This window comes from Aotus nancymaae, unplaced genomic scaffold (assembly GCF_030222135.1).
Source record: "Aotus nancymaae isolate 86718 unplaced genomic scaffold, 86718_ANA_hifiasm-v0.15.2.pri h1tg000004l, whole genome shotgun sequence".
In the NCBI taxonomy this organism is placed as follows: domain Eukaryota; kingdom Metazoa; phylum Chordata; class Mammalia; order Primates; family Aotidae; genus Aotus; species Aotus nancymaae.
The window spans coordinates 63,264,261-63,290,852 of record NW_026988415.1 but is presented as its reverse complement, the minus strand read 5'-3'; the positions used below and the strand labels follow the sequence as shown (position 1 = coordinate 63,290,852).

The window sequence follows — 26,592 nt, the reverse complement described above, 5'->3', positions numbered from 1 at the left end:
GTGTTAATAATGAGACTCTAGATGATGCTGTCTTTTCTTTGAAGACATATACCCCTTGCTTTTGAAGCCTATCCAAGTCACCTTAAAGGTTCCTTTGGAGTCCATTCAAATCCTGTTTTTCTTGTTTCTGGATTATAGCTGTTTGGACAAATGATGCTATCTAACTTCTGAGATAAGGTCATAAAAGACAATCAAGTTTCTTCCTTGTTCATTGGGCTATAAGCTGCAGTATGAGAAGATCAATTCTCCGAACCTGCCATGCCAGGAGAAAGTCATATGGTGAGGCCATATGCAGGCATTCTAGTCAACATTTACATCTGAGCTTAAAGTTTGAATCATCTCAACACAAGCACCAGACACACAAATAAAGGAACCTCCAAATGGTTTTAGCCTCCAGCCATCAAGTGACTCCCAGCCTTCAAGGCTTTACAGCTAAGGTCCCAATTATAGTAGAGAAGAGACAAGTAGTCACCGCTGTGCCCTGGCTGGGAATTCTTGACCTGAAGAATCTGTGAGTATAATAAAATTGTTGCTTCATGCCACTAAGCCTTGGGATTATTTGTTACACAACAATGGTAAAAGGAATGAGTATTGTGGAAGTGTCTAAAGAAATAAGAAAATGAAAATGAATAAAAAGTATAAGATTGGAAAGGAAAAATAGAGCTGCCATTTTCTGTGGCTAATATAATTGTGTAAATAGAAAATGTAAAACAATATACAGATTTATTAATATTCACATATGAGCTTAGAAAATTTCTTGATACAAGGTCACCATACTATAATCAATTATATTTTTACATTGCAGTTATAAACATTCTACCTTTTTCAAAGGAAATATAAAGGGCAATGAATAGTCAGGACACTTCATGAAGAAGACAAAAATAGGAGAAATTGCCATATTAGATTTCAAGATACTTAAATTTATAGTAATTAATACAGTGTGATAATGGCACAAGAGTAGACAGATACCAGAAACAGACTCATCCATGTATAATCATTTGATCTTTGACAAAGGCGGTATTGCAAAACAGTGGGAAAAGGATGTAGTTCCAATTACTGGTGCTAGAATAATTGGACATCTATTTGAAAAAAAAGTAAACTTGATGTATATTTCAAACCTTACACCTAAATCAATTCCAGGTGGATTATAGATCTAACTGTAAAAAGCACCACAATAGGCTGGGCGCAGTGGCTCACACCTGTAATCCCAGCACTTTGGGAGGCCGAGGCAGGTGGATCATCCGAGGTCAGGAGTTCAAGACCAGCCTGGCAAACACAGCAAAACCTCATCTCTACTAAAAACACAAAAATTAGCCAGGCATAGTGGCATGCACCTGTAGTCCCAGCTACTTGGTAGGCTGAAGCAGGATAATCACTTGAACTCTGGAGGCGGAGGTTTCAGTGAGCCTAGACTGCACCACTGCACTCCAGCCTGGGTGACAGAGTGAGACTCTGTCTCCAAAATAAGCACCACAATAAGGCTTTTATAGATAAACGTAAGATAACATCTTCACATTCTCAGGGTCTGGAAAAATTTCTTAATGCACAGAAAAGCATTAACCGTAAAGGAAATATTTTATATTTGACTAATTATAAATGTTTTTAAGAAAAGACCAGTCTCAGGATAAAAGTTATTTGCAATATATAAAGGATAAAAGGCTGCTATTAGGAATAGAGGCAAAGAAAAAAAATTTCTTAACAGATATTCCACAAAATAAAATATATGAATAGCAATAAATATATGAAAAGATGCACACCTTCTTAGTAATCAAGGAAATGTAAATTAAAACCACAATGAAGTACTATCCCTCAGAAAACAGACGTGCTAAAAGAGAAGTACAGGGTCCAGAATGAGGATCCTACACTACTTTATACAATGCTAGTCATACCATACTTGGATTCTAACAATTAATTCCCATACTATCTTTTGTAGAAGAGAGAAACTGACAAACTGAAACATATTTAGAGACACCTGTAGAGATCACAGCATACGAAGAATGGTTAGAGGAAAGGAAATATTAAGTTGGAGAAGAGAAAGCTTCGTATTACAAGGATAAAGATGAGTTTATAATGGGTCATTATTAGAATTAAAGAAACATGAAAGGAAACAGATTTCAACTTAATCTCAGAAAATAATTTTCTAACACTTTGAGTCGATCAAAAGCAGAACAGATAGGTGTATATATAAAGGGGAGTTTATTAAGAAAGATTGACTCACATGATCACAAGGTGAAGTTCCACGTTAGGCCGTCTGCAAGGTGAGGAACCAGAAAGCCAGTCCGAGTCCCAAAACCTCAAAAATAGGGAAGTCGACAGTGCAGCCTTCAGTCTGTGGTCGAAGGTCCAAGAGTCTCAAAGATGAAGAACTTGGATTCCAATGTTGGAGAGCAAGAAGCATCTAGTACGGGAGAAAGATGTGGGCTGGGAGACTAAGCCAGTCTAGTCTTTCCATGTTCCTTTGCCTGCTTTTATCCTCGCAGTGCTGGAAACTGGTTAAATGGTGCCCACCCAAACTAAGAGTGGGTCAGCATCTCCCAGTCCTCTGACTCATGTTAATCTCCTTTGGCTACACCCTCACAGACACACCGAGGAACAATACTTTGCACCCTTCAATCCAATCAAGTTGACACTCAATATTCACCATCACAGAGGGTTAGACTGACTTTTTAGGTTTTAAGGGGTTTAAAATTCCACCCTATCCCTATTCTATCTATTCATAATGATAACTGAATTTATTCGCTTCTCCTGTGGAGTCAGTGATACCTAACGGAAGAGTGGGGCAGTAACTCTAACTCGAACTATCATCAGAAAGTTTTGGAAAGAGTTGTTGCTCTTGCGTAGAGTCCTATTGTTTCCTGAGACCATTTACTGTTATTGCTCAGGGACAACCCATGAAAGGACATTCTATTCTTCTGCTGGAATTCTGCACAGAGCTAATAAAAATTACATCTCTAAGCCTGGCTTTTCGAAGCCGTGCACGTTTATTTTCTGCAGGTGAGTGGCACCCTCTAGTGGCTCTAATTATAAATTTACCATCGGGGTGAGATCAAACATCTGAACACAATACTTCCAAGACTCCCTCTGGTAAGGAATCTGAAAGTTGCTTCCTGCTGATGCACATCACTACATAGCAGGTAACTGAGACAGGCTAAGAATTACTAAGCATAACACTCTGTTACTTAAACTACCCTATCTCCACTGTAGATATTCCCCTTCTGCTGGCACTTGAGAACAACAGTATATCCTCTAATGTGCAGTAATTTTGTGTGTGATTTACATATTTATGTGTTAATGTGTTGTGTGTTAATAGAGGAAAAATGTTGTATTACTGGTCTCCCATCTGCCAGAGCAGGCAAGAAGGTGGGCACCAGGGCATCATTGAGGGATGTTGGTGGTTCTTCCAAAAAATCAAGGCTCTTTGAAGACCACAAAGACCCCAAGCATTCTTATTTTTGAATCATGAAGATTTGGTTACTCTTTGTGTCCCCATCCAAATTTCATCTTGAATTGTAATCCCCATAATCCCCACGTGTCTAAGGAGAGACCTGATGGGAGGTGACTGGATCATGGGAGTGGTTCCCCCCATGCTGGTCTACTGCTAGTGAGTTCTTATGAGATCTCACAGTTTTATAAGGAGCTTTCCCTCCATTGTTTCTCACTCTTCTCTGTCTATTGCCATGTGAGAAGGTCCAAGCTTGCTTCCCCTTTGCCTTCCACCATGATTGTAAGTTTCCTGAGGCCTCCCCAGCTGTGCAAAACTGTGAGTCAATTAAACCTCTTTTCTTCATAAATTACCCAGTCTTTGGCATTTATTTATAGCGGTGTGGAAACAGAGTAATACACACCACTTCACAGTGTATCAAACATAAAAATTCAAATGGACCTATACTCTTACTTAAATATAAATGTTAAATAAACATATTCTAAGATTTGTATAACTTTGTTTTTCAATTTAAAAATTTTCAACCACAAGCAATTCATTAAAATATACTTGACAGTGATTTCTCTGCAGAAACAGGAATTCTGCTTATGTGAGATAAAAATTTAAACTCCAATTGTTTTCAAATGAAGTGAAATTTTTTACATACTAAACTTAATATTTAATAAAGTTGACATTATAATGTTTTTCAAATAGTTCATTAAACATTTCTACATTGTAATTTTGTAGTGTTTTTGTAGGCAAATAATAATAATATTTTTACTTTCTCAAAAGTTTAAAAGTAGGTAAAATCTTTGCTTCTGGAAATGGTGGACTAGGTGTTCTGGAACAACTCTCTTGATAAAGGAAATTTAAAATGTCGAAAGATACTTTTATAATATATGAGAAAAAGCAAAGACCTCAAGAGGAAAGTCAGGGATTATCAGGTCAAGAAAAGATGATGAATTAAAACTCCAAAGAGCTCAGCGATAATAAAGAATCCTTCTGCTGAGGGAGCATTTGCCATTTGCTGACCAAGAAAATTCAGCTACTTTTGGTATGGCGAATGAAAATAACTCACCTGGACACTCTTAATTCTGAGTGAGGAGTGAGAGCACAGCAGCGTCCACTTGAAAAGAGGAAGGGAGTTAGTACTATAGTAGTATAAGACAAATCATGTTCATTTTGCCAAAAAAAAAAAAAAAAAAAAACAGAAGGAAGAGTCTCCTGTTGCGTAGGCTAAAAAGTGCAATAACAGTAGCCCTGATATTGGCAATGAGGAAGATCATGCTGACTTACTTTTGCCTGATCATTTGTATAACGATTTTGAGTTGCGTCTAAAAAAGGCAAGAGTTAGCTAAGTGGAGAGGTCAGAAAATGTTATGAGAATGTGGGGAGAAGGTGAAGGAAGAAACAGGAAGAGCAAAGGCATGAGAGTGACCATAAGTATGATGATTGCAGTGCGCAGCCAAGAATGATTACATGCATAGGGAAGTTAGTTTGGGGGAGGAATAAGTAAGACTCTATGAATAGTATGGGGCTAGATTATGGTGAAAACTATTTAGCAAGATAATTTAGGATTAGTCTGCTAGTCAATGGAGAGCTAACAAGTATTTCTGCCTACACTGTCTTCAGTGACATATGAAATTTGTGTTTTAGGATGAAAAAATAGCTAACTTTTTTTAGTACTTTCTTTCTTCCAGGCAGTAAGTTAACAGTTAATAGTTAAGAAGGTGGCCTCTGGAGTTGGTTGGACCGGATTCTAGTCCTGCCTCTGGAATTTACTAGCTATATGACTTTATGAAAATTATTTTCCCGAGTTTCAGATTCTTCATCTGTAAAATTAACGTAATAATACCCACCTCTCGAGGTTGTTTTAAGGACAACAGGTAAAGAGATTAATTTGGAATTAGTATTTAAGACAGATTGGAGAAGGGAAAACCTGTGGGCATGGAACAGTTACAAAGCTATTGCAATTACTGAGCCTAGGCAAAGGTAGTAAACCACTAGACTGGCGACAGTGGACGAACCCCAAAGGAAAAGAAGCAGGACAAGTGACTGACTCCTTCCCTCCACTCTCATTCATCTTGCAAATTCCTTTTTTTCTGTTCATTTAACATGATCTTGGAACCTGAAACCACACGTTGAAGTATAAGGTCCGTCTCTGGACACTATCAACTGTTTGCTTATTTCCCTAGAGCTACAAATAAACATCTGATCTCTCTCTTCTCCATTTCAACATCTGCAATATGTTCTCCAAAATCCCTTACTTCAGTCAGTTAAAAAGCAAAACAAAAATCATTCATCTTATTACACAATATTTTCAATTTTTTCTTTGTAATTTCTTCCTCCATTCTTAAACTTGCCAATCAGGCCTCCTGCAAATTCCCACCAAAGCAGGATTTCCTAATTTAACAAAACGCAAAACTCAAAAAGAAAACCAATCCTGCCATTTCTGGCTTAGGGAAACCTGAAACTTTCCTTCAATACTCTGTGGCATTGCTCAGTACTTTAGTGCCTAATTCCTGTAACGAGCTAAGATCAGAAAAACCACTATGCAATAGCAATCTTAAAATGCGCAAGGCTTTGAGAACCTGGGTTTTCAACATACAGCTTGCTCTTTCAGGATCTGTCTTCTTATTTGCATACATTGCTCAGCAGGAAGTTATACGCAGTACTTTTAGTCTCCGCGTGAAAAGGTCCTTCAAGCTAATCTAATTCAATTCAGTTCTCCTTTTTCTTTTTCTTTCTTCTTCTCCTAGCCCTCTTCTCGCAGAAGGAATCGTCAAAAATCAATGTTTCAACAGATCTCGCGGTGCTATTCGAGATTCCCTATTTAAAAAAAAATAGAATTGATGCAACAGCCCGTTCCTTCCGGGGTTTTGGGCTGGAATTGCCGTGCTTAGAGAGCCCGGTGGAAGCTGCTAAAGGCGGAGGCGGGGCTCTGGCGAGTTCCCCTTCCACCTTCCCCCACCCTTCTCTGCCAACCGCTGTTCAGCCCCTAGCTGGATTCCAGCCATTGCTGCAGCTGCTCCACAGCCCTTTTCAGGACCCAAACAACCGCAGCCGCTGTTCCCAGGATGGTGATCCGTGTATATATCGCATCTTCCTCTGGCTCTACGGCGGTAAGGAGAGTGGGGAGTCCACCTTTGTTGTTTTTCCTACACACCAGTCCTCTGCTGCCCCAGAACCATTAAATTGCAGAAGTTTCTTGGCAGCTTCTTCTTCGGAAGACTCATGCATCCCCCACTCCACTCCTCTTCTTCCCTTTTTTCCCTTTGTTGCAACGATTTCATTTTTTCCCCATAGAGTTCAGCTTTGTTTGCCTCGTGACGTTGGGGGCCACGTTTCTCCTTTGAAGGAAAAAGAAAGCTACCAATTTTTGGGAGATGGGAGATGGTGGTATACGGTCTTTAGAGTTAGGCGAAGTCAAGTAAAATCGCACACTGGTGAATTTCAAAGAGTGAGAGAGATATTTGATGAATACGCTGAAATTACTGAGGCAAGGAGGAGTGCATTTCTGTAAAGGATGGGGGTACATGTGCTGTAACTGATGGGGATTGAGTGGAGGCCTACTGAGGCATTGTGATTATTTTGGGTGAGTGAGACCCTGGTAATAGAATTACTTTGAGAGTGTGTAGAAGAAAGTGGTTAACTTGAGCTTAAAGGCCTGTTAGAACTAGACAAACTGGGAGGGGAAGTTGGGAACAATGACAAATTTTTTTTAATGTTACAAGAGATTCAGTCTTCCCCCTATATTGTCCCTTATTTTGACTTTTTCTATTCTTTCAAAGTATTTTAAAGTTCCCTCACTGCTTCAAATATATTGAGAACTGGAAAGGGAGCTAAGTGGCTTCTTGTGCAGTGGCAAGTTGAGTGTGTGCTGCTTCAAATGATAGGACTTTCTCCTTCATGGATTCACTTACTTTTAATTTAGAATAACAATTTTTCAGCAGCTGTGGGGAGAATATGATAAACTGGGGTGAAAGATGAGTGTATACCCATGATCAGTGAAAGTGCTTCTGCTTTTCACAACTCAAGAGAATTGCCAACAGCGGCAAGAACAGATGTGTGGTTTCAGGATGTAGAATACAGGGACCCCTTCCATCTTGTTGAGCTTTAGAGGAGCAACTAATTTAGGTTATTGTGTGTTTTTACTTTTTGGCTTGTTTATTTGCACCTGAGAGGATGTGGAATAGAACTGAAGGTTTTGTTAAATCACAAAAACTTTGATCTTTGAACTTCGTCTTCTCTGGCCATCGTGTGTGGATATGTTTATACAATTTTGGAATATCAGAAAATTTAATATTACATTTTTGAACAAGTTTAGGTTGAAAAAAGAACACCTTTTATATTTCTGTTGGACCTCATTTTATGAGCATCTTACTTTATTGTTTTCCGCACATATTGTCTAATATTTCAAAGTAAAGTTTGAGTTGCTCAGAGTCTCAACTCAAGTCCAGCTTAATGTCTTGAGTTAAACCCCCAATGAGACTGAACAGATCAGGCAGTTAGTTTTGCTTTGGGAGTTATGCAGTTTCAATACTGTTATTTATTCTTTGCTTTCTCCTTCTTCTACCCCCCCTCAAAAGTAGATTCAAGAAAAAAACTGCTTTCAGAATTTCTATTCAAGTAAGAATAACTGCACCACTCTTTGTTAAGTCTTAAGTTTCTAAGAGCCTTAGAAATGGCTGCTGTCTTCTATTATTTCCTTTATTGGACTCTATTGTTTTTTTTTCATTTCAACTTTTATTTTAGATTCACATGGTACATGTGCAGGTTTGTTACACAGGCATACTCTTCAGGCTTTGGAATACCATTGAACCCGTCACCCTAGTAATGAGCATAGTACCCAAGAGGTAGTTTTACTCCCTTTGTCTTCCTCCCTCCCTCCTCTGTAGTCTCCAGTGTCTATTTTTTCCATCTTTGTTGGACTCTATTGTGGAAGACCATGCAAATGGAAGACGTTTATGGTATTTGTATTCTATTTCATTTTTTATCATGGGTAATTAGGAATTTGTTTACTGTAGTAATTTCAGTTGATATAAACCTGTTATCAAAATTCTATTTCATAATGCCAAAATAAATCCTTGCTTTATTATAATATTACAACACTTTTAAATAATACTAAAACAGTATAAAGTGAGTACTTGTTTATAACATGAATGGAGTGGTGATTATTTGTATTTGTATTCTATTTCAGTTCGCAGTACTAAAGTTCTCCTTTAAGATTGATGCCCACCCTGTTTGTTTTAATACATAAGTTAGAAAATTTTGAGCAAGTATCCTAATAGAACCCTACAATTACACAAAGTGAGATACTTCAATAAGTGACTAAGTTTAGTTGTCTGAAGAACAGTTAAAAGCTTTTTTGCCGCCTGTAATCCTAGCACTTTAGGAGGCCAAGGTGAGTGGATCACATGAAGTCAGGAGTTCAAGACCAGCCTGGCCAACATGGTGAAACCCCATCTTTAAAAAAGAAAAAAAGAAAAAAAAAAAGCTTCTTTGCTTTGGATTGATAGTAGCTGACTGTTTCTTAATCTTCCTACTGGTCGTCATTAAAAAAAAATAATAATAGATGTTATACTGGCAGGGGGGGATCTGGATCTGTGATAATTGGCAATCAATGTCAACTTATTTTGTCTATTCCAAGACTCTTTGTACCTCATAGCCTTATTAAAAAAAAAAATTTTTTTTTTTTTTTTTTTTTTTTGAGACGGAGTTTCGCTCTTGTTACCCAGGCTGGAGTGCAATGGCGCGATCTCGGCTCACCGCAACCTCCGCCTCCTGGGTTCAGGCAATTCTCCTGCCTCAGCCTCCTGAGTAGCTGGGATTACAGGCACGCGCCACCATGCCCAGCTAATTTTTTGTATTTTTAGTAGAGACGGGGTTTCACCATGTTGACCAGGATGGTCTCGATCTCTTGACCTCGTGATCCACCCGCCTCGGCCTCCCAAAGTGCTGGGATTACAGGCGTGAGCCACCGCGCCCGGCCCAAAAAAAAAAAAAAAAAAAAGTTTTTAAATGTGGCCTAACAGTGAAGAGTAGCACTTGCTTCTCAAAAGTTTAGAAGTGAAAGCAAGTATGTTGGCCTTTGCAATGGATTTCTTTTTTTATTTTTATTTTTATTGATATATCATAATTGTATGTATTTATAGGGAACACGTGATATTTTGATACATGCATACAATGTGTGATGATCAAATTAGGGTAATTAGGATATCCATCACTGCAAACATTTATCATTTCTTTGTGTTGTGAACATTCCAAATATTCTAGCTGTTTTTTCTAGCTATACAACAAATTATATTGGTAACTGTAGTCACACTATTGTGCAATTGAACAGTGGGTCTTATTTATTCTATCTAATGGTATTTTTGTATCCATTAACCAACCTCTCTTCATTCCTCTTTTCCCCCTACCCTTCTTAGCCTCTGGTAACCACCATTCTACACTATATCCATGGGATCAACTTTTTTAGCTCCCACATGAGTGAGAACGTGTGATATGTCTTTGTCTTTCTGTGTTACGTCTTCATTCACTTAAAATAATGTCCTCCAGGCTCACCCATGTTGTCATAAATAACATAATTTCATTATTTTTTATGGCTGAATAATATTTCCTATTCATTCATCCATTGATGGACACTTAGCCACATATCATAGCTATTTTGAATAGTTCTTTAATAAACATGGGAGTGCAGATATTTCTTTGATATACTGATATCCTTTCTTTTGAATCTACACCCAAAAGTGAGATTGCTAAATCACGTGGTAGTTCTATTTTTGTTTTTTGAGGAACTTCTATACTGTTTTCCATGGCAGCTCTAGATCATGCGTTCTTTTTTTTTTTGAAAGAAAGAAAGAAAGAAAGAAAAAGAATAAAGAAGAGGAAGAAAAAGGAAAAGAAAGAGAGAGAGAGAATGGGAGCATTGCTTTCTTGCCCAGGCTAGAATGCAGTTTAGTAATGGGTATTGAAAACTTCTTTTATACCAATAATTATACTTGATGTAAACAGGAAGGAATAAGGGAAGAAAATAACAAACAAGCAGCCAACCAATATTTCATTTAAACCTATGAAATGCTATGCGGTTACTGAGGAGTGATTTACTTCCAATTATGTAGTCACTTATGAAATAGGTGTGAGGTGGTAATGTATGTTTTATGTATTTGAAGTGGAGAGTTCTATAAATGTTTATTAAGTTTACTTGTTCCGGGTCTGATTTCAAGTCCTGGATGTCCTTGTTAATTTTCTGTCTCATTGATCTATAAAATCGTTAGCTCTTCTTGTTACATTGATCCTTTTGCCATTATGTAATGTCCTTCTTTGCCTCTTTTGCTCTTTGTTGCTTTAAAGTCTACTTTATCAGAGGCGAGAATTGCATCTCCTGCTTTTTATTTATTTGTTTATTTTTACTCTCTAATTGGTTAATAAATCTTCCTCCTTCTCTTTGTTTTGAGTCTTTGTGTATCGTTGCATGTGAGATGGGTCTGGATGCAGTATACCAATGGGTTTTGGCTTTTTATCCTATTAGAATATATATAACTTTAATACTGGCATTTGATGCTAGCTGGCTGTTTTGTCCATTAGTTAGTGTAAATTTTTCGTTGTGTTAATGTTCTTTTCTTTTTGATATATTTTTGGAAAGGCTGATATTGGTTGTTCCTTTATATGTATAGTGCTTCTTTCAGAAGCTCTTGTAAAGCAGGCCTGGTGGTGGTGAACTCTCTAAGTACTTGTTTGTTCGCAAAAGATTTAATTTTTCCTTTGATTATAAAGCTTAGTTTGGCTGGATAGGAAATTCTGGGTTGAAAGTTCTTTTCTTTAAGGATGTTGAATATTGGTCCCCACTCTTTTCTGGCTTGCAGGGTTTCTGCTGAGAGATCTGCTGTAAGTCTGATAGATTTCCCTTTATGGGTAACCTGACCTTTCTCTCTGGCTGCCCTTAGTATTTTCTCCTTCATTTCAACCCTAATAAATCTGGCAATTATGTGCCTTGGGGTTGGTCTTCTTGAAGAACATCTTTGTGGTGTTCTCTGTATTACCTGGAGTTGAATATTACCCTGCCTTGCTAGATTGGGAAAGTTTTCCTGAATGATATCCTGAAGAGTATTTTCCAAATTGGATTCATCTCTTCGTCACATTCAGGTACACCTATCAAACGTAAATTAGGTCTTTTCACATAGTCCCATATTTCCTGGAGATTTTGCTCATTCCTTTTCATCCTTTTTTCTCCAATCTTGTCTTCTCGTTTCATTTCACTGAGCTGGTCCTCGACTTCTGATATCCTTTCTTCTACTTGATCAATTCGACTGTTTAAACTTGTGCATGCTTCACGAAGTTCTTGTGTTGTGTTTTTCAGCTCCATCAATTCACTTATATTCCTCTCTAAATCGTCCATTCTCGTTAACATTTCGTCAAACCTTTTTTCAAGGTTCTTAGTTTCTTTGCATAGGGTTAGAACAAGTTCTTTTAATTCACAGAAGTTTCTTATCACCCACGTTTTGAAGCCTGCTTCTGTTATTGGAACACACTCGTAATCTATTAAGCCTTGTTCCGTTACTGATGAGGAATTGCGATCCCCTGTAGAGGTAGAGGCATTCTGATTTTGAGTATTCTCTGCCTTTTTACGCTGATTTCTTTCCTTCATTATATATTTATCCGTCTGTTGTCTTTGTAATTACTGACTTTCTAACTAGGTCTCTGAGCAGACGTCCAACTTGTTGATTCCCAGCGCCGAAATCTGAGCAGTCCACTGAGCCGGCCAAAATAGCGGTGTTAAGATGGATGGTGCTTTTCTGCCTGGGAATCTCCGGACTCTGCACCAAAAACTGGCGCGCTAAGGCACCAGCAAAACCACCGCGCTGGCCACAAGAATCGCCCTGGCGACACGTGGGGCTCCTCTGCTGGGAATCTCCTGGTCAGTGAGCAACAAATATTCATCTGAAAGTGTGGCGTCCTCTCGTTCTCTGCACTTTCACTGGGAGGTACGTGCCCGAGCTGCTAGTGATCAGCCATCTTGGATCTCTCTCTCCGCGTTCTATTTCTGTTTTTTGGAGAAACCTCTGTGCTGTTTTCCATAGCAACTATACTAATTTACATTCCCACCAAAAGTGTACTAGTATTCCACCTTCTCAGTGTCCTTACCAGCATTTGTTATCTTTTTGGTAATAGCCATTTTAATTGGAGTGAGATGTTACCTCATTGTGGTTTTGATTTGCATTTCCCTGATGGTTAGTGATGCTGAACATTTTTTCTTATACCTGTTTGCAATTTGTATGCCTTCTTTGGTGAAATCTTTATTGAAATAATTTGCCATTTTAATAAATTAGATTATTTGTTTTTGGTGTTTTTTTTTTTTTTTTTTTTTGCTACTGACTTCCTTATATGTTCCATATATTAATCCCTTGTCAGATGGATAATTTGAAAATATTTCCTCCCATTTTTAGATTTCTCTTCACTTTATTGGTTGTTTCTTTGCTGTTCAGAAGCTTTTTAGCTTAATGTAGTTCCATTTATCTATTTTTACTTTCATTGCCTGTTTTTGAGGTTTTACTCAAAAAATCTTTGCCCAGACCAATGTAATGGACTTCTTGATAGTAACCATAATAATGATTGCCAGTAGAAACCCTTAACTATGTCAGATACTATCTCATTTTTTAAACTAATCCTTTGAATTAAGTACTATGATTATCTCCATTTTTCAGAGAAGGAAATACAGTATACAGGTTCAAAGAGTAAACAACTTTCTCAAGGTTACACAGTTAGTAAGCCATGGAGCTTGAATCTAAGCAAGATGTTTGAGTCCAAAGAGTATGTACTCAACCACCAAGAAATGCATCCTCCCAGTGATTAATGGCAACTAGTAGGCATGAGGAGACAAATTTGAACATGAAGTGACAGGTAGGGGAAGAAGTATGTCATGTAAGTGGAAGAAGAGTTGCCTGGGCATGTACATATAGGGGAATAGAGAAATGGGCAGCTATTTCCCATAAATGGGATATTATGTCTAATAGGGAATGTCAGTAAGTAGAGTAAGTGACTATCCATCCAAGGCCAAGAGGATAGAGAAAACCTACATATTAGGAAAGCCTAAACTGGTCTGGTATAGGTCAAGGTATAAAATTCAAGTCTTAATACTGTTTAGTTTGATGGGAACCATTTAACAAGAATGCAGCTTCCAAGTTTTCTGTCTATATGAAATGATTTCTCTTTGTTCAGAATTGTTTATACTTGTCTTAACTCACTGTGACACAGAGGTATATGCCATGTTTTGTTTCTTGAGATTGTAATGCCTTGTAAATTTACATTTAATGGAAAATGAATAGTAATCCCAAAGCCTATATAACTTAATAAATTGCAATAACTTTGCAGCAAAAATCAAAATTGGCCTAGAATGAGAATTGCTAGAGTGATAATAGCTGGGAGATTTTTAACTGGTTTGGGAGTTTTTTCCCCATACTTATTTCCCCAAGAGCCATAATGATCTCCATTTCATGGCATCTATGTATTCTTTATGTGCCTTGGTGTAGGAATTTTAAGATTGTGGGAAATAGATGATTTCTTAGGGTTTTATCTGTGAAGTAAATTTTAAAATTGGTATATTTTATATAAATGATAAAACAGAAGCCAGTTGTAGCTTGGATTGCCCATAAATTAAATATACATAGTTTTTCACTATGGTTGTACTCTGCACAATTTATAACAACAGATAAAACAACATTCTTGATTGTGTAATCATTAGTCACTATTCACAGTATTTTCTTCATCTGGATAATATAGAAGAGCAGACACAGTTCTTCATTATGTGGTTCTCAAATAATTATATCTTAGGTGCAGAGTGTTTTGCTGCTCTGTCTCAGTACCTATACATTGAACATTGATTTTGTGTATGCAAGGGTTTCTGTCATATCTTCCAAAGTTTGTTTGAATGTTGTTTAAAGGTGTTCATAGAAAGTATTCACTCAGAAGACCAAAATTAGAGACTGTTCACCAAATGACTTGGACATGCCTTTTGGAGGTTCCTAACAGTGGAAAGTATCAGCTTTCACATGGCAAATGCAGAGACTCAAGATCAGTGCTTTCAAATTGATGCTTAGTATTTGATGGCTGATTCCCTAAATTTCACAGAAACAATGGCAAAGCCATTGGAAAAATTTGGCCCAAAAAGGGGCTTGGGTATCAGTGATGGTGATTCTTGGGCATTTGAAAAGATGCTTAAATGTTGAACGGTTGTAGAGAAGAATATACTGTGAAAGTTTAGTAAAGATTCATTATCTGGTAGAAGAGAAAGAGAAAATGGATTTATCTCTAGCACAAAGATGAGATACTTTCTTGAGGAAGGGTTTTGGTCAATAAATCTTAAGCTCAACCCTCTATCAGGGTTGGCCTAAGGAAAAAAATAAAATAAAACCTCAAATACCAATCAGATTGAATGTTCTCTGTAGCTAATCTTTAAAATAATTTCTGAAATACATATTGTTCCAATAACCATGTATAATTTACAAAAACATTTCCTACTTTAATGGAATTATCAAGTTGAATTTTGTATTCCGTCTCTTACTAATAAAAGGAAACAGATTAAGAGAGAAGCTGTTGGTTAACTATCTGACCATCTGTTTGTTTTCAGATCTACTTTGCAGCCCACAAGGAGGCCTTTTAAACCCAGCCCTTAATTACTTTCTTCAATCCAGACCAAGATTAAACAAAAGTACATTTAAAGAGACAGGGCAGTTTATTTTTATTAATATGAGAAACAAAGCTGACTTTTTACACTTGGCCGGCAGAGAAGAATTTTAAGCAAGAGGATTTTTTTCTAGCCCAGGTCTTGCATGTTGGTTTTATTCGTTTGTGTGAAATCTTACAGACTGTCAGAACATCAGGCAAAAATTTCAATTATAAGTTTAAAAATATCGTAACAAATTCAAAGACTGTATATTTAAAGTATTCAATGACAGTAGTTTTTTTGTTGTTGTATTGCCCTTTCGTTAGCATAACTAAGATTTTTTTTTTTTAGGATGGAGTCTTACTCTGTCACCCAAACTGTGGTGTGGTGGTGTGATCTTGGCTCACTGCAACCTCTGCCTTTCAGGCTCAAGCGATCCTCCTGTGCTTCAGCCTCTCAAGTAGCTGGGACCATGTGCCACCACGTCCACCACGACATGTGCCACCACGCTTGGCTAACTTTTGTATTTTTGGTAGAGACCGGGTTTCACCATGTTGCTCAGGTTGGTCACGAACTGTTGAGCTAAAGCGATCTGCCCTCCTCGACCTTCCAAAGTGCTGAGATTACGCTGCCCAAGATTTGACTTTAGTACTAGTAAAGGCAACACTTACTTATGCATTGTATATGTCTGGCAAGGTGCCCAGGGCTTTACTTACATTATTTTATTTAATTGATCTTTACAATAACATTTTAGCATAGTTATTACTATGTTAAAAGATTCACAGATTAAAATTCATTTTATGTAATGGGAGGGGGTATCTCTAAGATCCAGAAACATAGGTACATTGCTCAAGATCAAAGAGCTAGAAATGGCAGAGCTGTGATTAGAGCCCTGGTGTTCGGACTTCAGAACCCACTCCTAAAGACTACATTATTTACATATCCTCTGTATATAGGTATTGAATAGAAATTACCAATACTACATAAAAATCCTGTTATATGATTTGGAAATAAATTACCATTTAAGAGGGAATGATGTCCAAGTAGGCAAATGTGTCCTTATTCATATCCATACTCGAGAGTGAGGTGAAAGTTGGCATTGGTAGGCAGGCTGGGTGTAGGGAGGATAGTAGCACCCTGCTCTTTTACAATTTAGTTCTTTTTTTATAATCAAATGAGTTACTTGAGGGCACACTTAAAAATAATATTTGTCTGTACTTTCTTATGCTGGCTTGTGTTACATATTGAGTTTTTATGACTGATTCTCTTCCATGTTATGTGGCTATAGACCAACATAATTAAAAGGTAGTTTTTATGATTCTGTAAATCTAAATTAACCAGGAAGGCAGTACTGCTATAACTTGTAAACTCTGGTTTTAGACTCTAGTCCTTGAGTTCTGGCCATTTGGCTTAGTCCTTTTTGGAAATGAGACCCTATCCTAGGGTTAGGGTTGAGCCAAGCCTTTCTGCTTGGGGGATTTCCAAATATGAGTCAAGACAAATAAAATTTCCCCTTTCAGACACCAGAAAATATTCATCTTAAGTAACATTTACTACATGAGAAAATTTTGTCTGTTTTACGATCACCTTTCAGCCAGTTGTTTCATTATAAGTGCAGCATATTTTTCTGTTAAAATGATGAGTAAATAAATATTTAATAGTAGTTGTATGATACTGGAGACCATTCTCTTCAGTATGTTATATCAAATTTGATTTAGAAGAGAGACAAGCATAGACAATTACTTAATTTATTAAACATGTGATCAATCATCTTAACTTTAATTACTCATGCAAATTGTCAGCTTTAGTGGATAATAATACTAAGAACTATATAATTCATTGAGTGCTTACAGTATGTCAGGCACACCAGTAAGAACTTTATATATATTATTTCATTTTTCTGACAACTCAATGAAGCCAGTACCCTTATTATCTCTGTTTTTAAGAAGAGGGGCTCAGAGAACTAGCAAGGTCACAGAGCTGGCAAAGCACCCCCCAGGTTTGTCTGATTCCAGGCCCCATGATCTTAATTAAGCCCTATGCTATTCTGCCTACTGGTTGATATTTACTAATTACCCACTCTGAATGCAGCTCTGAAACTGATTTACAAGTATTGTAATACTTCTTTTCTGACGAACTTGAAAAACCATGAGAAATACTTCTTAATTAATTGGACTATAGCAGTACTTGGTCTGTAGAAATACTAAGGATAATTCTGGTGATCTTTTACATTAAGTGGAGAACTCGAGTTTATCAGAGGAGAAAATGAGTTATAAGTGCTGAGTATATACTTTTAGTTAGAATGCAGAACATATACCTTTATCCCAATTTCAGAAAATCATTTTATTGCAATCTAATGAAAAGTAGATAAGATGGATTTCTTTTTGAAGGTATTTTAAAGCTTTTTTAGCTTTAAGGATGAGATGTGTGTTTTGGCTATTGCCTGTGTGATTTGAGTAGGTCATAAAACTTTCTTTGCCTCTCATCATTCTCACAAGTTGAATATGAGTAACTAAAAATGAAGAGTATCATGAAAGAAAGCTTCCACAAGTGTGTGATGGTTAATACTGAGTGTCAACTTGATTGGATTGAGGGATTCAAAGTATTAATCTTGGGTAGTGTCTGTTGTGGATGTTACCAGAAGAGATTAACATTTGAGTCAGTGGGTTGGGGAAGTCAGATACACCCTTAATCTGGTGGGCACAATCTAATCAGCTTCCAGCAAATATGAAGCAGGCAGAAAAATGTGAAAAAGAGAGATAGGCCTAGCCTCCCAGCCTACATGTTTCTACCAAGCTGGATGCTTCCTGCCTTCAAACATCAGACTTTAAGTTCTTCAGTTTTGGGAGTTGGACTGGCTCTCCTTTCTCCTCAGCTTGCAGACAGTCTATTGTGGGACCTTGTAATCATGTAAGTTAATACTTAATAAACTCCCCTTTATATATATGTGTGTATATAGATATACGTGTGTGTATGTGTATATGTATATATATATCTTATTAGTTCTGTCCCTCTAAGAGAACTGTGACTAATACAAAGTGTTATTGGAAATTCATTACTAAAAATAATGAAATCTGATCTCATAATTTCAGAAAAAGCATAATTGGTCTTGTGATTCAGGAAATATTTTGAACTTCTCAAAGATGCAGTAGTTGGGGTGAAGTATTTCCAGTGAATTTCTACTTAAAATTTAAGAGGAAATGTAGGCCTAGCACAATGGCTAATGTTTGTAATCCCAGTACTTTGGGAGGCTTAGTGGGGATGATCATTTGAAGCTAGGAGTTTGAGACCAGCTTGGGCAACAAAGCAAGACAAAAAATAATAATAAAAAAAAAGAATAAAGGTGTTAAATTTAAACTTTCTAAACAATGTTGAGGGGACAATCAGGATTGTTGGTGGTGATGAGACAATTTTCCAGGTAACAAGACAAATAACTGGTGAGTTTTAAAGTGAGCAAAATGGAAGTGTGGACAATTTTATGCCCAACTTTGAATTTATGTGATTTTTTTTTTTAAAGAGGATGTTGAAAGGCAAGTAAAAAATACTGTGAAAAAAATGTGACTAAACATTTATAAATTGCCCAAATTGTACATCAGATTAGGATTTTTTATTAGATTTTTAAGTTAATGTCAAAGAATGAGTTTTGTTTAGTGTGTGTTTATATCCAGTTAGAAATTATGTGGCTATGATTAGGCTCTGTTTTGGGAGCTTAAGAGAAGAGTACATATCTCACTTGGGATTTAATCTGACTCTACCCAAGAGTTGAACTGGAGAAGTAAAGTAAACATCTCGGGGGATCCTTATGATGCCCAAATGTCAGGGACTGCTTGGGACAGATCCCACCAGACACACAGCATGTGTGTACTTTCCAAAGTCAGTCACTCTAGGTTTCCTGAAAACTCAAAGCATCTAATATGATCTTGTCAAAATTGTGTCTACATGTCCAAGTGGATTTACTATGAATCGATGTCTAATTACTTTTTGAAAATTATTTATTTACAGAGATTGAATTGATTTTTTTTTTCATTTCATATTGTGGTTGGGTAGGGAAGTCTTAGAATTGTACTTTCTGGTTAAAGTATAAAACTAGCGATACAGTGCATAAACATTATATTGCTTAAAATATATGAGAATGCCTGAAAAGGAGCTATTAGTACAAAAATGAGATTCCATTTTGTGCAACAGCTCATGTAAGAGAAGAGATTTGGGGGAAGAAAAAAAAAAAACAAGATTTGAAACCTTGAATTTTTAAAACATGGAATTCTCCAAAAGCAGTTATAAGAAAAAATAGTTAGACTATCTCCCAGTGATTGAGGTAATCATGATTCTTCACCCACACCTCCACAAATTTCCAACACTTGATGTCACACAATTTCTTAAAATATTTGAAGTTAGAGAGGGCCAGACTTCAAGCGACAGCAACACAAGATGGCAGCCACCACGGGCTTGGGAATAAAAACCCCTAGCAATTTCTGACTGTTGGAAGAACTCGAAGAAGGCCAGAAAGGAATAGGAGATGGCAAAGTTAGCTGGGGTCTAGAAGATGAAGAACACATGACACTTACAAGATGTACAGGTATGATAATTGGGCCTCCAAGAATAGTTGATGAAAACCGAATATACAGCCTTAAAATAGAATGTGGACTAAATACCCACAAGCACTCCCCTTTGTAAGATTTGTAAAACAAATTAATATGAATGGAGTTAATAGTTCTAAATGCAGTGGTGGACCCAAGAGCCATATCAGTGCTAGCAAAATGGCAGAATTCATATAGCATCAAAGTTGTCCTACAAGAGCTTCGGCGTCTAATGATGTCTAAAGAAAGTATGACACTCCCTCAGACGCCTGAAGGACAGTGTTACGGCAATTAATCAAAAGAAAAACCACAGGCCTTCCCTTCCCTCCCCATTCAATTTAAGCAGTCTTCATTTTCCACAGTAGTAAATTTTCTAGGTACGTCTTATAGACCTCAAAGTACTGGAAAGTAAGCTCCCATTCAAAGGAAATTTATCTTAAGATACTGTAAATGATACTAATTTTTTGTCCATTTGAAATATATAAGTTGTGCTATAACAACAAAAAAATTTGAAGTTAGAATGGTGAGCATTAATTTGTGTATTTGTTAGTAAAAATATATAGAAATTTTTGTTTCATATGATTAATGGTGAGTCATTTTTCTATGTAAAAGCATATGATAAGATAGATGGCATGTTGCATATAATAGCATTATGCATTTTTTCTAATTTTTTTTTAGTTTCAGCAAGTGCCTTCAGCAACTTTCAAGTCATGTAAGGCAGATTTCTGCACCTAATTAACAGATTTTGAGGCAAGGTTAATATTTTTACAGTTTATTTTTTAACTTTCCAACTAATTAATGGACCCATCAAAAGTTAAAAATACTTTGTAGAACTCTACTGTAGAATAGTACTATTTCAAAATTAAAGTGATGAGCAACAACTTGTCTACCTCTTTCACTTCTTATTACACAGGATATAATTATAAATTGGTACGTTTCTATATAAATATTTGTTCACATATGAATGGATGGCTTGTTGAAATTCAACTGTAAAACAAGCCACCCAAGTGGAGATTTGCAGTTGTTAGTTGGAAGTGTGTGACTAGAGTTTGCAAAAGATGGTGAATGGAGAGTAGATATGGGAGTCATTCACATATAGGTGCTGCTTCAAACCTTGGAAAAGAGTGGGCTCACTAGGAGAAAGGGATTATGGCATGAGATGAGAAGAGAGCTGAAAACAAGAACAGGACTTTGCTAAAAGTTCACATTTAGGAGGAGGTGAAAGAAACAGGAACAACAGGAAACAGGTGGATTCATTAGGAAAGATCAGAGTAACATCTAGAATAGAAACCATGGTAAGGAAGAATTTTCAAGGAGAATGAACATTGTTTGTTAGTTTCATACAGGAATTATGAAAACTGATAAAAGGTCATTGAATTCAAAATAAGGAAATTATTAATGACCTTGGAGATAAGCAGTTACAGTAGAGTGGTGAAAACAACAGCGTGATTAGGAAAGGTTAAGAAATGGAGCACAAAATGTAGAAGAGATGAGTATGTAGACTAATATTTGGTGAGAGGAAAGGAGAAGGAAGAAGGCTGAAAATAGTTAAAATTATATCATTCCAGAGTTGTTAAAAAAGAAGAAAATTAAGCTAACTGAAATTTTTCCTAGTAAAATCCTATTTGTCTGTTTTCCCAGCCTAGATTTATCAGATCATTGTTGATTCTTTAATTTCATCATAGAATCAATTTTAAACTACCTCGATTCCTAGTAGCTGAAACATTCAATAATTAATATTTGGATACTGTGACACAGAGAGAACGTGAATATTTGTGACAGGGAAGAATGAAAGCAAATATTTTTATATTGTTCTACTTGAGAATGTCCAATGAATAGTTTTATCAGACAAATGAATATTATTTAAAAAGCATTTAATTACCCTTGTAAAATATAAGCAGGAAAGTCCAAGTTCTCATAAAAAGTATGAAAAACAGCTGGACAAATTTTATTTCCACCATTTATTTGTTTAACTTTAGTAAAGACCAGTTTGATTCTTTACAACAGATTGCTTTTTACAGTTTGACTTCTGGCTGTGGGATGGATTATGTTAGTCATAAGAAAGTGTAACTGATCTAATACTTTACACTTATTTTCCTTTTCCCCTAATGCTAATTTAGCTTCTAGGAAGCTGGAAAGAGTATAGGATTAGAATGTCAGTAGGCAGATCACTTTCTTTAAGATTCCTGGGCTGACTTAAGATCTGGTGAATACTATTCAAGAAAGAAGATAAAGAAAGGTTAATGGAATTGAATCAGAAGTTTGGAATTCCATATCAATGACATTATTAAATTCTAGAGGAGAGAGTTTATGGAGCTCTGGTTCCATAAACTCTCTCCCCTAGAATTTCATACTTCTACATTCAATACTTCTGCATTGAACTAACTTGATAGTATGTGCACATACGTGTACCATATAAACACTTGGCAGAGATGCTCAAGTGTAGAGCTTTGCACAGGGTGGACAATTTGAATAGATTATGTAGATAGGTCCTGCTGATTCTGGATCTATGATTTGTGCTTGAAAATTATCTTGCTTTCATCCTCAAATTCACTCAATCATTCAGAAAATACTTAATGCCAGCCACTGGACTAAACTCTGGACCTAGGCTCTCAAGGATGAGAAAAGGCCAGGAATAAAGATTTCCTCAGCTTCCTCCCTGAGCCATAATGAGGGAGAAAGTATGGGGATGTCAATTTGAGGGACTAGGTTACATGGCCTGCAAATAAGAAGGGACTTAAGGCAGAGGTTCTTTAGAGACTTCCTGCCTGCCTGTTGATAAACTGTCTCACAGAAATGAGCATTCTGCTGTCCCCCAACAAGTGTGCAAATATAGTCTGCCTACCCTCTCCAGTCACCCTGACAATGCTCTTCTTGTTGAATGACAGTTCTGAAAAGTGATAATTTATTACTTCAATTAAACTTTTACCCAGTTTTCTTGCCATTTCACTAGACGGAAGTGTGGAAAGTAGATCCTAAGCACAATTTTCACTTCCTTCTTATACTGGAACATTCCCCAAAGACATGACTATTATACAGTTCTGATTAAAGCCAAATGCTGCAGTGGTAATAAATTAAAGCTTTGTGGCTTCATTGTCTGTTTCTATCATTTACCCTGGGATTATGGAACAAAGCCCACTAAATTCCCTTTTTCATTATCTGAAAAATACCTTTTAGATTTTTCTATAATTCCTTCACCTTGAGATCACTCTGGCCACGATCTTTTGTGTAAACAATTATGTCTTATAAAAATCTGAATTGTATTCATTGATTCCTTTATTTATAATCTCAACCATTTTATGTTTGTCACTCTTTCTTCTCTCTTTGGCTTTTTCCCTCTCTTTTCCAAGGGTTATAGGATTTCTGACAGTTTGGTTTAAAGTTTAGTTCAGGATTCTATGTATCAATATGCTTTATTTACATTTTGTTTTAATTTTCAATTTTTGTGTGTACATAGTAGGCGCACATATTTATGAAGCCCATGAAACACTCTGATACAGGCACATAATGCACAATGATAACATCAGGGTAAATAGGGAATCCATGAACCCAAGCATCTATCTTTTCCTTGTGTTACAAACCATCTAGTTATACTGTTTCAGTTATTTTAAAATGCACAATAAATTATTGTTGACCATAGTCACCCTGGTTGCATGATCAAATAATAGATCTTATTCACCGACTCTAACTATATTTTTGCACCCATTAACCATCTCCATCCTCCCTACCCATTACCCTTCCCAGCTTCTGGTAATCATCTCATTCTACTCTATCTCCATGAGTTCAATTGTTTTAATTTTTAGCTCCCACAAATAAGTGAGAACATGCAAGATTTGTCTTTCTGTGCCTGCCTCATTTCACTTAAAGTAATGTCCTCCAGTTATATTTGTGTTGTCACAAATGAAAGGATCTCATTCTTTTTATGGCTGAGTAATACTCCATTGTGTATATGTGACACCTTTTCTTTATCCATTTGTCTGTCAATGGACACCTAAGTTGCTTCCAAATATTGGCTAATGTGAATAGTGCTGCAGTAGACACGGGAGTGTAGTTATCTCTTTGATATATCAATTTTCTTACTTTTGGATATGTACCCAGCAGTGGAGTGGTTGGATCATATATATGTAAGCTCTATTTTTAGTTTCTTTGAGCAAACTCCAAACTGTTCTTTATAGTGGTTGTACTAATTGACATTACCACCAAGAGTGTACAAGGGTTCCCGTTTCTCCATATCTTCGCCAGCATTTGTTATTGCCTGTCTTTGGATAACAGTCATTTTAACGGGGGTGAGATGATACCTCATTGCAGTTTTGATTTGCATTTCTCTGATGACCAAAGATGTTGAGCATCTTTTCATATACCTGTTTGTCATTTGTATGTCTTCTTTTGAGAAATCTCTATTCAAATCTATTGTCTATTTTTGAATTGGATTATTAGACATTTTCTCATAGAGTTGTTTGAGCTCCGTATATACTCTGGTTATAAATCTCTTGTCAGATGGTGATATGGTTTAGGTCTATGTTCCCACCTAAATTTCATGTTCAGTCATAATTTCCAGTGTTGGAGGTGAAGCCTGGTGGGAGGTGATTGGGTCATGGGGTGATTTCTCATGGTTTAACAACATCCCATTGGAACTGTTGTTGCAATAGTGAATGATTGTGAGATCTGGTTGTTTAAAAGTGTGTGGCACCTCCCTCACTCTCTCTTGGTCCTGCTTCTACCATGTAAGACCCCTGTTTCTGCTTTTTCTTCTTCCATGAGTAAAAGATCCCTGAGGCCTCTCCAGAAGCAGATGCTGCCATGCTTACTGTACTCCTGCCTATGTGTATGTACCATAATTTCTTTATTCGTTCACAAGATACAAAACACCACCTGTTCTCTAAAACCTATTGAAATAATAATAATAAAACTACCATATTAAATGTCTAGCAGAGTTATTCCCATGCCAGAATTTTTATGGCTTCAGGTCTTAGGTTTAAGTCTTTGATCCATCTTGAGTTGATTTTTTACAATGAGAGAAATGAGAATCCAGTTTCATTCTTCTACATGTGTCTTGCCAATTATCCCAGCACCATTTGTTGAATAGGGTGTCCTTTCTCCACTTTATGTTTTTGTTTGCTTTGTTGACTATCAGTTGGCTGTAAGTATTTGGTTTTATTTCTGAATCGTCTATTCTGTTCCATTGGTGTATGTGCCTGTTTTTATTCCAGTACCATGATGTTTTGGTAACTATAGCCTTATGGTATAGTTTGAAATCAGGTAATGTGATGCCTCCAGATTTGCTCTTTTTACTTAGTCTTGCTTTGGCTTTGTGGGCTCTTTTTTCATTTCATATGGATTTTAGGATTGTTTTTACTAGCTTTGTGAAAAATGATGATGGTATTTTGAGGGGAATTGGATTGAATTTTTATAGATTGCTTTTGGCAATATGGTCATTTTCACAGTACTGATTCTAACCATCTGAGAACATGGGATTTGCTTCCATTTGTTTTTGTTGTCTGATTTCTTTCAGCAATGTTTTGTAAGTTTTCCTTGTAGAGGTCTTTCACCTTCTTGGTTAGGTATATTCCTAAGTATTTTTTTTTTTTTTTGCAGCTGTTGTAAAGAAGGTTGAGTTCCTAATTTGATTCTCAGCTTTGTCACTGTTGGTGTATAGCAGTGCTACTTATTTGTGAACATTGATTTTTATCTTGAAACTTCACTGAATTCATTAATGAGATCTAGAAGCTTTTTGAATGAGTCTTTAGGATTTTCTAGGTGTACCGTCATATTATTGATGAACAGTGACAGTTTGACTTCCACTTTACTGATTTGGATGCCTTTTTATCTTTCTCTTGTCTGATTACTCTGGCTAGGACTTCCAGTACTATGTTGAACAGAAATGGTAAGAGTAGGCATTCTTGTTTTATTCCAGTTCTCAGAGGGAATGAACTTTTCCCCATTCAGTATAATGTTGGCTGTGGGTTCGTCGTAAATGACTTTATTATCTTAAGGTATGTCCGTTCTATGCTGATAGGATTAAAACCCTAAAAGGATGCTGGATTTTGTCAAATGCTTTTTCTGCATCTATTGAGATGATCATACAAATTTTGTTTTTAAATATGTTTATATGGTATATCACATTTTTTAACTTGTGTATGTTAAACCATCCCTGCATCCCTGCTATGAAACCTACTTGATCATGGTGGATTATCTTTTTGAAATGCTGTTGGATTTGTTTAGCTGGTATTTTGTTGAGGATTTTTGCATCTGTGTTCATCAAGGATATTGAGCTATAGTTTTATTTTTTTGTTATGTATTTTCCCAGTTTTGATATTAGGGTGAAACTGGTTTCATAGAATGATTTAGGGAGGAGTTTCTTTTTCTCTATCTTTTGGAATAATTTCAGTACGATTGGTACTAATTCTTCTTGGAATGTCTGATAGAATTCAGCTGTGAATCCATCTGGTACTGGGCTTTTTTTTCTTGTCATGTTTTACATTACTATTTTAATCTCACTACTTGTTTATTGGTCTGTTCAGAATTTCTATATCTTCCTTATTTAATCTATGAGGGTTGTTTATTTCCAGGAATTTATCCATCTTCTCTAGGTTTTCTAGTTTGTGTGCATAAAGGTGTTCACAGTAGCCTTGAATGATCTTTTGGATTTCTGTGGTATCAGTTTTAATATCTCTCATTTTGTTTGTAAGTGAGCTTATTTGTATCTTCTCTCTTCTTTGCTTAGTTAATATCACTAATGGTCAATCAATTTTGTTTATATTTTCAAGGAACCAGCTTTTTCGTTTCATTTATCTTTAAATTATTCTCATTTCAATTTCATTTAGTTCTGCTCTGATCTTTTTTTCTTCTGCCGGATTTGGGTTTGGTTTGTTTTTGTTTGTCTAGTTCTGTTAGGTGTGAGCTTAGACGGTCTTTTTGTGCTCTCTCAGACT

The 26,592-nt window shown here is 36.4% G+C and overlaps 2 protein-coding genes and 1 pseudogene across 4 annotated transcripts in view; 2 read left to right on the top strand and 1 right to left on the bottom strand.

Annotated features, from left to right (window-relative positions):
- The window catches only part of HMGN5 (high mobility group nucleosome binding domain 5), a 73,831-nt gene extending 67,623 nt beyond the window's left edge, over positions 1-6,208 (bottom strand). Inside the window, exons 1-3 of one of the 3 annotated variants that reach the window (XM_012455731.2) lie at positions 6,030-6,208; positions 4,500-4,547; positions 2,219-2,398 (exon numbers count right to left, since the gene is read on the bottom strand). The gene's annotated coding sequence lies outside the window, so the exon portion shown is untranslated. The remainder of the gene's footprint in view (positions 1-2,218; positions 2,399-4,499; positions 4,548-6,029) is intronic. The other 2 variants (XM_064362816.1, XM_012455734.2) reach the window with 2 other exon arrangements.
- Positions 6,209-6,265: 57 nt separating this feature from the next.
- SH3BGRL (SH3 domain binding glutamate rich protein like) overlaps positions 6,266-26,592 on the top strand; it is a 107,376-nt gene continuing 87,049 nt past the window's right edge. Inside the window, exon 1 of the mRNA XM_012455735.3 lies at positions 6,266-6,543. Coding sequence (XP_012311158.1) covers positions 6,499-6,543 — 45 coding nt within the window. The 5' untranslated portion in view covers positions 6,266-6,498. The remainder of the gene's footprint in view (positions 6,544-26,592) is intronic.
- Positions 18,033-22,116, top strand: LOC105719596 (ubiquitin-conjugating enzyme E2 variant 1-like; annotated as a pseudogene).